Source organism: Odocoileus virginianus, unplaced genomic scaffold (assembly GCF_023699985.2).
Source record: "Odocoileus virginianus isolate 20LAN1187 ecotype Illinois unplaced genomic scaffold, Ovbor_1.2 Unplaced_Scaffold_3, whole genome shotgun sequence".
In the NCBI taxonomy this organism is placed as follows: Eukaryota; Metazoa; Chordata; class Mammalia; order Artiodactyla; family Cervidae; genus Odocoileus; species Odocoileus virginianus.
Window position 1 is genome coordinate 1,964,804 of NW_027224265.1, and position 12,299 is coordinate 1,977,102.

Consider the following 12,299-nt stretch of genomic DNA (forward strand, 5'->3'; position numbering starts at 1 on the left):
AAATGTATTTGAATAATTTGAACGTTTAACATTTGCATACCTTTTCTTTCTTTTAGTTGATTACAGACATAGTGAAACCAGTGCAACAGCTCTGATGGTTGCTGCCGGGCGAGGTTTCTCAAGTCAAGTGGAGCAGTTAATTAGCATGGGAGCCAATGTTCACAGTAAAGCATCAAATGGCTGGTAAGTTTTAATTGCATCCATCCTTTGTATACCTTTGTATAGCTACATATATCTTTTTTGATTTCTTATATTTGCCTTTATATTAAAAGCTATTGTGAGGGGACTTCCCTGGTGGTCTAGTGGTTAAGACTCTGAGCTTCCACTTCAGGGGACATGGGTTTAATATCTGGTTGGCAACTAAGATCCCGCAGACCATGCAGCACAGCCAGTAAATAAATAAAGTTGCTTAAGAAAATAAAAAAGAAAAACTTAAAAAAAAATGAAAGCTGTTGTGTAAAATTGCTCATACATCTCTACTTTAATTGATGAATGAAGAACTTTGAGTAACTAGTTTCCTAATTTTGAGAACATTATTTCTCTTTTTTAATTTGATACCTTTGAATTTTGTCAGGATGGCTTTAGATTGGGCTAAACACTTTGGTCAGACTGAAATTGTGGATCTTCTAGAATCTTACAGGTAAAACTTTTTGCTATTTTTAATTCAAACTCCTTTTGAAAAATATTAGCCATATAAATCATAGAATGTGACCTATAAAAGCTATTTATAGTATCTTATACAGGTATATATATATTTTTGTAGTTCTGAGAACATTTTCTAATAATAGTTTTCAGTTACTTTGTAGGTTGCTAATAAGATTTCTAAGGCAAACCATTCAATATCACAGTAATCCAAGTCTATGCCCCAACCAGTAATGCTGAAGAAACTGAAGTTGAATGGTTCTATGAAGACCTACAAGACCTTCTAGAACTAACACCCAAAAAAGATGTCCTTTTCATTATAGGGGACTGGAATGCAAAAGTAGGAAGTCAAGAGATACCTGGAGTAACAGGCATATTTGGCCTTGGAGTACAGAATGAAGCAAGGCAAAGGCTAATAGAGTTTTGCCAAGAGAACACACTGGTCATATCAAACACCCTCTTCCAACAACACAAGAGAAGACTCTACACATGGACATCACCAGATGGTCAACACCAAAGTCAGATTGATTATATTCTTTGCAGCCAAAAGTGGAGAAGCTCTATACAGTCAGCAGAAACAAGACCTGGAGCTGACTGTGGCTCAGATCATGAACTCCTTATTGCCAAATTCAGACTTAAATTGAAGAAAGTAGGGAAAACCACTAGACCATTCAGGTATGACCTTAAATCAAATCCCTTATGATTATACAGTGGAAGTGACAAATAGATTCAAGGGATAAGATGATAGACTACCTGAAGAACTATAGACAGAGGTTTGTGACATTGTACAGGAGGCAGTAACAAGACCATCCCCAAGGAAAAGAAATGCAAAAAGGTAAGATGGTTGTCTGAGGAGGCCTTCCAAATAACTAAGCAAAGAAGAGAAACTAAAGCAAAGGAGAAAAGGAAAGAAACAAGCATCTGAATGCAGAGTTCCAAAGAATAGCAAGGAGAGATAAGAAAGCCTTCCTCGGTGATCAATGCAATCAAATAGAGGAAAACAATAAAATGGGAAAGACTAGAGATCTCTTAAAGATAATTAGAGATACCAAGAGAATATTTCATGCAAAGATGGGCTCAGTGAAGTAAAGAAATGGTATGGACGTAACAGAAGTAGAAGATACTAAGAAGAGGTGGCAAGAATACACAGAAAAAGTGTACAAAAAAGATCTTGATGACCCAGATAATCATGATGGTGTGAGCACTCACCTAGAGCCAGACATCCTGGAATGTGAAGTCAAGTGGGCCTTAGGAAATATCACTACGAACAAAGCTAGTGGAGGTGATGAATTCCAGTTGAGCTATTTCAAATCCTAAAAGATGATGGAAACTCAACAACTGCCACAGGTTGAAAAGGTCAATTTTCATTCCAGTCCCTAAGAAAGGCAATGCCAAAGAATGCTCAAACTACCACACAACTGCACTCACCTCACATGCTGGTAAAGTAATGCTCAAAATTCTCCAAGCCAGGCTTCAGCAGTATGTGAACCTTGAACTTCCAGATGTTCAAGCTCATTTTAGAAGAGGCAGAGGAACCAGAGATCAAATTGCAAACATCCGTTAGATCATCAGAGGAGCAAGAGAGTTCCAGAAAAACATCTATTTCTGCCTTATTGACTGTGCCAAAGACTTTGACCGTGTGGATCACCACAACCTGTGGAAAATTCTTAAAGAGATGAGAATGCCAGAACATGAAGTTAAAATATATTAAAACATCTATTATTCAGGAACACAAAATATTTATTTGACTTGGGTTTTTATTATATTACATCTATAGATTTAGTGTTGAATATTGGTAATATCAGACCACCTGACCTGCCTCTTGAGAAACCTGTAGGCAGGTCAGGAAACAGTTAGAACTGGACATGGAACATGAACATGGACATGGAAAATTAGAGTTAGGGTTAGGTTAGGGTTAGGACTGGTTCCAAATAGGAAAAGGAGTACATCAAGGCTGTATATTGTCACCCTGCTTATTTAACTTATATGCAGAGTACATCATGAGAAATGCTGGGCTGGAGGAAGCACAAGCTGGAATCAAGATTGCCAGGAGAAATATCAATAACCTCAGATATGCAGATGACACCACCCTTATGGCAGAAAGTGAAGAACTAAAGAGCCTCTTGATGAAAGTGAAAGAGGAGAGTGAAAAAGTTGGCTTAAAACTCAACATTCAGAAAAACTATAGATCATGGCATCCAGTCCATCACTTCATGGCAAATAGGGAAACAGTGGAAACAGTGTCAGACTTTATTTTTTTGGGCTCCAAAATCACTGCAGATGGTGATTGCAGCCATGAAATTAAAAGACGCTTACTCCTTGGAAGGAAAGTTATGACCAACCTAGATAGCATATTTAAAAGCAGAGACATTACTTTGCCAACAAAGGTCTGTCTAGTCAAAGCTATGGTTTTTCCCATGGTCATGTATGGATGTGAGAGTTGGACTATAAAGAGAGCTGAGCGCCGAAGAATTGATGCTTTTGAACTGTGGTTTTGGAGAAGACTCTTGAGGGTCTCTTGGACTGCAAGGAGATCCAACCAGTCCATCCTAAAGGAGATCAGTCCTGGGTGTTCATTGGAAGGACTGATGCTGAAGCTGAAATTCCAATACTTTGGCCACCTGATGCAAAGAGCTGACTCATTTGAAAAGACCCTGATGCGGGAAGATTGAGGGCAGGAGGAGAAAGGGGATGACAGAGGATGAGATGGTTGGATGGCATCACCGACTCAATGGACATGGGTTTGGGTGGACTCTGGGAGTTGGTGATGGACAGGGAGGCCTGGCGTGCTGTGGTTCATGGGGTCGCAAAGAGTCAGATACTATTGAGCAACTAAACTGAACTGAACATCTATAGATTTAGTCTTGAAAATTTATTAGATGAAGTAAATATTTGATGTATGAAATTAGTTTTGTCATTTTAATTTCATTAAATGATAATGTAGTGTCTCAAAATTCTTGGCAGATCCAAATGCTAATTCTGGTGTGGTGGGTTTTGTTCTCATTTCATTAATTGCACCCAGAACTTGCAGTCCTTTTAGTTCTAACACTTTGAAAATTCCATTCTTAACGGTGTTAGGTATAGCTTACTGGTTACTACAGATTATCACAAAAGCAGTTATCTGTATAATATTTTAATTATCCCAGCTAAGTCAGATTTCTTTTTGTTATATAGATCATGATATTATCAATTATAAATTTAAAATATTTAAATTAAATTCATTATGTTTGCTGGATTGTTAAAGTTTATAGCTTTAAACAACACAGAAGTAAAACAATAAACTTGAAATGTTTTACGTTTTAAAGACTTAAAATTTTAAGTCTTTAAAGTCTTAAAAATTTAAGACTTAAAAATTTTAAATACTACAGGTATAAAGTTGCAAATGGTTCATATTTTTTCTATTGAAAGCAGTCTTATTTTTCTGTTAAGCTCTTTAAGAGACAGTGAGCTGAACTGAACTTTCTCGAAATCATATTGATAGTTGCTAGTGATGGCAGTAGTCTATATTTTTACATACAGCATGAAGAAACAAGTGGGTTATTCCAGTAATTTCTGCTGATGCTGGCTTTTGGGAAATAGCACAATCAACCTACTTTTAGTTTGAAGTGAAAGTCGCTCAGTTGTGTCCGACTCTTTGCAACCCCATGGACTATACAGTCCATGGAATTCTCCAGGCCAGAATACTGCGAGTGGGTAGCCTATCCCTTCTCCAGCAGATCTTCCCAACCCAGGAATCGAACCAGGGTCTCCTGCATTGCAGGCAGATTCTTTACCAACTGAGCTATCAGGGAAGCCTACTTTTAGTATAGGAGAATCAAATTAGCAGTCATGTTAAGCTGGCACCTGTACAGTTCTTTTATTTTTAATGAGAACTATTTTTCAGAATATTGTTTACAATAATGAGTAGTTAGAAACAACCTATTAAAATATAAGTGATGACCAAAAGTTTGTGTTTTTTAAGTTTTATTGATATTCAATTCACATATCATATAATTCACCTACTTTAGTGTGCATTCTAGTGGTTTTTAGTATGTTCAAAGAGTTATGCAGTCATCACTACAGTCAGTTTTGGTAACATTTGTATCACCCCAAAAAGAAACCTCTGCTCATTTGAAGTCTTCTTCTTTTCCTCAACTTTCCCAGCTCTAGGCAACCACTAATCTACTTCCATTTTCTATAGACTAATATTCTGGACAATTCATATAAATGGAATCATATAATCTGTGGTCTTCTATAATTGGCTTCTTTCACTTAGCATAATGTTTTCAAAGTTCATCCATGTTGTAACATCCTTTTAATGACTTAGTAATATTCTGTTTTCTGGGTAGACCACTGTTTGTTTATTCACTCATTAAATGATGAACAGTTCATTTCCACTTTGGGGATGTTATGAATAATTACTGGTATAAATATTTGTGTACAGCTTTTTTTGTGGACAGATATTTTAATTTCTTCTTGTGTATATTCCTGGAAGTCTAACTGCTGGGGCACATGGTAACACTGTTTAACATTTTGAGAAACGGCCACATTGTTTTCCAAAGTGGTTACATCATTTTACGTTTCCACTCCAGTTCCAGTTTCTTCACATCCTCTCTCACACTTACTATTATTTGTCATTTGATAATAGTCATTCTCGTGGGTGTGAAGTGGTATCTCATTGTGGTTTTGAATTTCATTTTTCTGATGACTAATGATGTCATGTGCTAGTTGGCTGTTTTGTGTATTTGCTTTGAAGAAGTGTCTTCAGGTTGAGCTTTTTAAAAAGGATCTGTTGCCAAGTTTTACTTTGAATAATATAATTGAAACCAAAATATGAATTACATTATAGCTAGAGCATTAATTGTCACTTCACCTTCTTAGAGTATATTGAAAATTTGAAGGTGGACATATGGGAATAATTGACAAGGGTTACTCTTTTTAATGGAATTTGACTTGGTCTATTTTTTTTTTTCTAGTGCTTCTTTGGAATTTGGAAATCTGGATGAAAGCTCTTTGGTTCAAACAAATGGGAGTGATCTCAGTGCAGAAGACAGAGAGCTTCTGAAAGCTTATCACCATAGTTTTGATGATGAAAAAGTAGACTTGGATTTGATTATGCATCTTCTATATAATATCTGCCATAGTTGTGAAGCTGGTAAATGAGTATTATCTAAAAGAACTGGAACAAAAATATATTCTTTGTTTTAGAAATTAATATTTTGTATATATAAATTTTTATATGATTCCATTGATAATGCACTCTCTCTTTAAATGTCATAGGTATTAGAGTTTATCAGTACTTGAAAACAGATATATAGTTCATTATATATAGTTGTTTTGATTGATTCTTGTTTTACAAAGAGATTAAATGTTAAAAAAATCATTCTTCAAGGTGCAGTACTGATTTTTCTACCTGGATATGATGAAATTGTTGGTCTGAGGGATCGCATCCTGTTTGATGACAAGCGGTTTGCTGATAATGCACATAGGTAAAAGCTAACACTTTGCATTTGTTACTTTTTAATAACAGGTATCACAGTGTATTTTCTCTTAATTGTCAACAGGTATCAAGTCTTTATGCTTCATTCAAATATGCAAACATCTGATCAAAAGAAGGTATTAAAAAACCCACCTGCAGGTGTTCGAAAAATAGTAAGCCTCATAAAATATTCATTTTTCCATTTTGTTAGTCATTGGTTTTACATTCATATTAACTATGATATAAAATTCTATTGCAGATCCTTTCTACCAATATTGCCGAAACCAGCATCACAGTCAATGATGTTGTCTTTGTTATTGATTCTGGTAAGGTGAAAGAGGTATGTATGAATAAATTGCATTTTTACTTAAATGAAGAAGGTTAAGTTCCATAACAATAAATATTTTTATGAGCAGAATTCATCTTAATGGGGAAACTTCTGGTTCTAGGATGAATTTGACATAGTAAATGTTGGTTTCACTGAAGTGAATATTCTACCTTAAACAATTCAGTTTGTAGGGTTTGTCTTGTTATTCTAACAGTTTAGTTTCTGCAGCTTCCCTGTGGCTCAGATGGTAGAGAAACTGCCTGCAATGCAGGAGAGCCAGGTTTGATCCTTGGGTTGGGAAGATCCCCTGGAGAAGGAAATGACAACCCACTCCAGTATTCTTGCCTTGAGAATCCTATGGACAGAGAAGTCCATGGGGTTGCAAAGAGTCGGACACGACTGAGTGACTAACACACACACACACTAATTATTAGGAAGAAAATGAAGCATTTGGCTAGTAAGTGAAAGTTTCGTCAATGTGGAAATTTGATTACATACTTTGTATGTTTTCTTTCTGCTTATGGGCATGGACTCTGTCCTTGTTCACTGTTACATGTCCAGTGCTCTGCATGTAGTATTAATGGGTATTCAAAAAATAGTCAGTTCAAAGAAACTCTCTTTACTTCAAGAAAACAAACATAAAACCAGGCTTCAGCAAATGATGGCTACCAGAAGAATTGGGCCCATCAACTGCTTTTGTAAAAATAAGTTTTATTGGAATAATGCCGCGTTCTTGTCCACTTTTACCCATTGTCTGAGTGCTTTCATTCTGCAATGGCAGATTTGGGTAGTTGCAACAGAACCCCTCTGCAAAGGCTAAAACATTTCTGCCAACACCTGATATAAATAAAAGTCAGTGTTTATTTCCTTGTAGTATTGCAGTGCCCACCAATTCTCAGTATCCCTAATTTTGGTCAGTCCTTTCATGAAAGAATTGAAAATTTTTGGTTTTTCAAGGAAATAAATGCTATCCATGTTGGGAAAACAAATCATGTCTGCTCTAGTGGATATAAATGATCATTTTTAGTGTGAAAAGAAGTTACCTTTGTGTGTTATTAAGAAAACTGATGATAGTGTCAAAAGTTACTTTATATACAAAATTGATAATGTAATATTTTATTAAAAACAAAATAAGCAGCATCTTTTCTAAAAATGTCATAATAAACTATTAAGAGAACCCATTTATATTTATTTATGCAGTTATTTTATGAAAAGGAAGATATAAAGTCACTAGAGTTGGTATATTCTATATATTCTAGTATATATTCTATATGTATATTCTATATATATTCTATATATTCTAGTTGTATATATTCTAGTTGGCAATGAATTCTTTTAAAATATTTCTCTATAGTAAATTTTCACTTTAGTAGTGAAAATGTGGGGTCAGTAGTGGTTCTTTTTCACTTTCTCTTTTGTAACATTCTGGATAGGCTAATACATTAGTAGTTCAGCAGGGGATAAAATGGATGGGGTTGAAAATTCTTCATTTGGGAATAGGATTACTTTAGTGATTATTACTGTTCTCTCTGATCAGCTCCTGAAAAGTATTTCAGAAAATGTCTTTCCCTGATGACTCCTATTCCCCACAATGATGTAAATCTGATAGAAAATGACCTTAAGAGAATAGATCAATTCTCTCCAATCTTGATGCTTTTTCAGAACTGACTGCCATTATCCAAGTGTAGTAGAGAAAAACAAATAGCTTAGCAAGGCATAGCATGAGGAAATTTTACAGCTCTTCAGAGTTTAGTTTTTCTTCTTTTCCCTTAGAATGATTATAATGAGAAATCTGGATTTTTTAAAAAAATCAGTACCCTGTGCTAATTAGTCAAAAGGGACTCTGAATTAAACTTGTCATGTTAAAATATATTCATAATGTTTTCTATATCTTCTTAAATACCTTTTATGTATTAACATGAAGGTGATTTAAATATTACAGAAATCCTTTGATGCACTGAATTTTGTTACAATGTTAAAAATGGTATGGATTTCCAAAGCTAGCGCCATACAACGAAAAGGCAGGTAATGTATATTTAATGAAAATTCATTCAATTCCCATTCAAATGGGAACATATTTAATGTATATTCTACTTTCTATAAAATGTTAAAATCTTCATGTTTGTCTTAATTTTTATATTATTTTTTCAAAGCAGACCATTTTAATACTTATTTTAAAGTCAAATTTAGGTTATATTAAAAGTAAAAATTTTTGCCTTGTATAATCTACACTCAGAACATGTGAAAAATTTAAAAAATGAAAATAAAAGCAATGTAAGATAAAACTAATTTCTGTACTATACAAAAAAACTCGGAATAAATCAGTTAAATAAAGATTAACCTCATGTATGCCACATGTATCTCACATATATGTGAAGAAACGCAAATGAATGAGGTACTGCTAGTTTTTGCTTATCAGATTGGTATCAATGAAAATGTTTAAGTTGGAAAAAGCACAGGTCAGTAGGCTTTCATAGTTTGTTACTGGAAGTGTAAATTGGTGTGACTTCTTCACAGGATGATTTGAAATTGTTTATCCGGATCTCCCTTTTTGCAGTGGATTCCACTTCTCATAATTTATCCTGAGTATACTTGCACATGTGTGCAAAGATACATGTTTAAGTATGCTTTTAGGCAGTATATCATTAGTAGTGAAAAATCTGGGAACACTGTAATGTCCATAAATAGTGAAGTGGTTAAGCAAATTATATTGTTGCCACATAATGTCTTACTAAGTAACTGTTAAAAGGAAATATGTAGATATATGTGTCTTATGTGGATAAGTTTTCAGAAACTCATATTAATTGAAAAAGTAAGGTATAAAGCATATATCTAGTATTTTCTTGTGCTAAAAAGTATCTGTATATGTTTACATATGCATTTAGACGTACATTGTCAAAGCAGAGAACAATATTAAAAAAACGGGTTTTTGACTGAGAAGGAGGACAAAACAAAAGATTATATTATCTAAACTTAGTTGATAAAGCAGCAGCAGAGTTTGAGAAGATTGACTCCAATTTTGAAAGAAGTTTTGTGGGTAAAATGCTATCAAATAGCATGGCATGCTTCAGAGAAATCATTTATGAAAGGAAGAATCCATAAATGTGGCAGACTTCATTGTTGTCTTATTTTAACATATTGCCATAACTTCCAGCCTTCAGCTGATCAGCAGCCATCAACATTGAGGCATGACCCTCCACCAGCAAACAGATTATGACTTTGAAGGCCCAAATGATGGCTAGCATTTTTTTTAGTGATAAAGTATTTTTAAAATTAACATATACACATTGCTTATTTAGATGTAATGCTATTGCATGCTTAATGTACTACAGTATAGTGTAAAACAACTCTTCTGGGTACTTGGAAACCAAAACATTCTTGTGACTCGCTTTGTTGTGTGTGTTACATCGTTTATTGTTATGTTGTTTGTTATTATGTTTATTATGTGTGCTTTAATGCCATAGTCTGGAACTGAACCTGAAATACCTTTAAGGTATGCCTGTAAATAATTCAAGAGGTACTCCGGAGAGTAATATTGGTGATTGTATGTTCAGGAGGTGAGGGGTAGGGAATAGAGTGGAATGAAGGATGTCTTACAGGTTTCTAAGAAAATTTTGTGGATGGTGGTGCTATTGTCAGGTGAAATGTGAAAGGAGGTGATATGAGGATAGTTAATCTTTGATTGTGTTGAGTTTGAGTTGACTGTGGAAAATCCAGGGGGAGCTAAGAGGCTTCTGAAATACAGGTCCAGATTAGGATAATGAGACCTAGATGGGTGAAATTTGAAGTTATGAGGATTATTAATTTCACTTGGGAGAGAGAGTAGAGTAAGGAGAGCAGAGATCTGAGGTCTGACCTCAGAGGAACATCAGCATTTAAGAACTGTGGAAGGATAGGAATTTCTTAGAGGAGGCTAGTTAGGTGGGAAAACTAATGTGTATGTAGTCAGGGAAATGGTGAAGGAAAGAATGGTCCAACAATGTCAGATTTTCTAACTTGTATCACACTGTGTTATAGTTCTGTTTTTCTCTCTGGATTGTGAACTTTGTGGCAATAGGGATATTTCTGTATCTCTGTCACTTGATATTAGCTTTGCTATTAGCTGACACAAGGACATTAAATGAAATTAAAAGTCACTGCTTTTCTTCAAAGTATATTTCTGGTACTTTACAGAACATTATGCAAGTCTCTGATGATGAGGTAAATGACACTCCTTTAGAGTTGTATAAATGCATAACTTCCACAACTCTTATCAGTGGACCTAAACACAGTGCTTGGTATCAGCTTAATAAAACTGATTAAATTTAAATTGCTACATATTTATTCATACTTTATTTTTTATTCACTTTTATTTGTGTGTGTGTGTATATATATATATGTATTAAAATTTTTTTACTATTTTCTAGAAGTATTACTTGTCAGGTAGATATCATTCATGAATCTCACTTGTAAATGAAATAATTGAATTTCACACCTATGAAGTATCTTTTCAAAGGTTAGGGAATCAGTTTCAGAGTACAGATTGAAACTCACCAGATGTCCTGATACTGGTTTATTGTTCTGTCTCCTAAATCACATTGCTTTTCCAGTTTCCCTCTTATGGTTTTTATTCCTTGTTTGAGCCTTAATTTTGTGTTTTAATTTTAAGGGCAGGGCGATGCAGACCTGGAATTTGTTTCCGGCTGTTCAGTAGACTTCGATTCCAGAATATGTTGGAATTTCAGACTCCAGAGCTTTTGAGGATGCCATTACAGGTGGAAATTTACTAAATTCTAAAACGCTATGTTTGTGGGTGAGGGAGGAGAGGGATCATTTCAACTTACACCAATTGGACTTAAAAACAAATCAATTTATAAAATAAAATTCTAAAATATATATTATGGAGGGTCATTATATAAAACTAATATTTTTTCTATAAGAAAATTTAATTCAGAAATCTCCAAAATTTTAAAGAGCTGCTTGAGTGCATTTCAGTTATAATATAGTTTGTAAATATACTGTTCTTTTTACTGTACCATTTTAGGATTTTGGCAACCACATCAGTGTTCACCTTTTAAATTCTCAATGAGAATTAGAAATGAGAAGTAGAAAACAAATCATTTCTGCCTCTCTCAATGAGAAGTAGAAAACAAATCATTTAAGGTCCAAAAGATAATACCAAAATCTCAGTTCAAGTTGCTGGACTTACCTTGTTAGTTTTGTAACTGAGTTCACTGAGATTTCCTGGTCTATATCAATTATTTTCCTTTTAGTTTTCTGATTTAATGGAACAATCAAACACTGTGTAGTTTGTTGGGAAAACTATGAGAAGTACATTAATTTGATTCTTTGGTGTGCCAAGCTACATGCTGGCTTCCAAATCTTAAAGAGACACTGGATCATATTATTGGCATCCATATACCTGGATGACTTCCCACTTCTCCATGCCTATGTGCCATTACTTTCTGTTCTTCTTATGATGGAATGCAGAATTCTTAACAAGAGCCTAAATCATCTCTCCTGCTTGTGTCTCTGGTTGTAATTTTTAATTCATACCTTTCCTCTTCTCTCTACTCATACTAGTAGCTTCAATTTTTCAAGCACATTTTGTTTCTTTGTATCTCAGGGCCTTCATATGTGCCATCCCCTCTCTGTAGAATCCACCACATTATTCCTTTTCTGATTAACTAATCTTTACATAGGAGTTAATGCAGGAGACTTAAGAGATGCGGGTTTGATCCCTAGATCAGGAAGATCCTGTGGAGGAGGGCATGAAAACCCACTCCAGTATCTTTGCCTGGAGAATCCCTTGGACAGAGGAGGCTGGAGGGCTAGAGTACATAGGGTCGCAGAGAATCAGGCACAACTGAAGCTACTTAGCACGCACAATCT

The 12,299-nt window shown here is 34.7% G+C and overlaps 1 protein-coding gene across 4 annotated transcripts in view; it reads left to right on the top strand.

Annotated features, from left to right (window-relative positions):
• The window catches only part of YTHDC2 (YTH N6-methyladenosine RNA binding protein C2), a 64,288-nt gene that overhangs the window by 28,295 nt on the left and 23,694 nt on the right, over positions 1-12,299 (top strand). For all 4 annotated transcript variants that reach the window (XM_070462353.1, XM_020888252.2, XM_020888253.2 and 1 more), the window contains 8 exons: positions 57-183; positions 575-640; positions 5,598-5,776; positions 6,014-6,110; positions 6,186-6,273; positions 6,360-6,440; positions 8,371-8,453; positions 11,077-11,182. In XM_070462353.1, the coding sequence (XP_070318454.1) occupies positions 57-183; positions 575-640; positions 5,598-5,776; positions 6,014-6,110; positions 6,186-6,273; positions 6,360-6,440; positions 8,371-8,453; positions 11,077-11,182 (827 nt within the window). The remainder of the gene's footprint in view (positions 1-56; positions 184-574; positions 641-5,597; positions 5,777-6,013; positions 6,111-6,185; positions 6,274-6,359; positions 6,441-8,370; positions 8,454-11,076; positions 11,183-12,299) is intronic.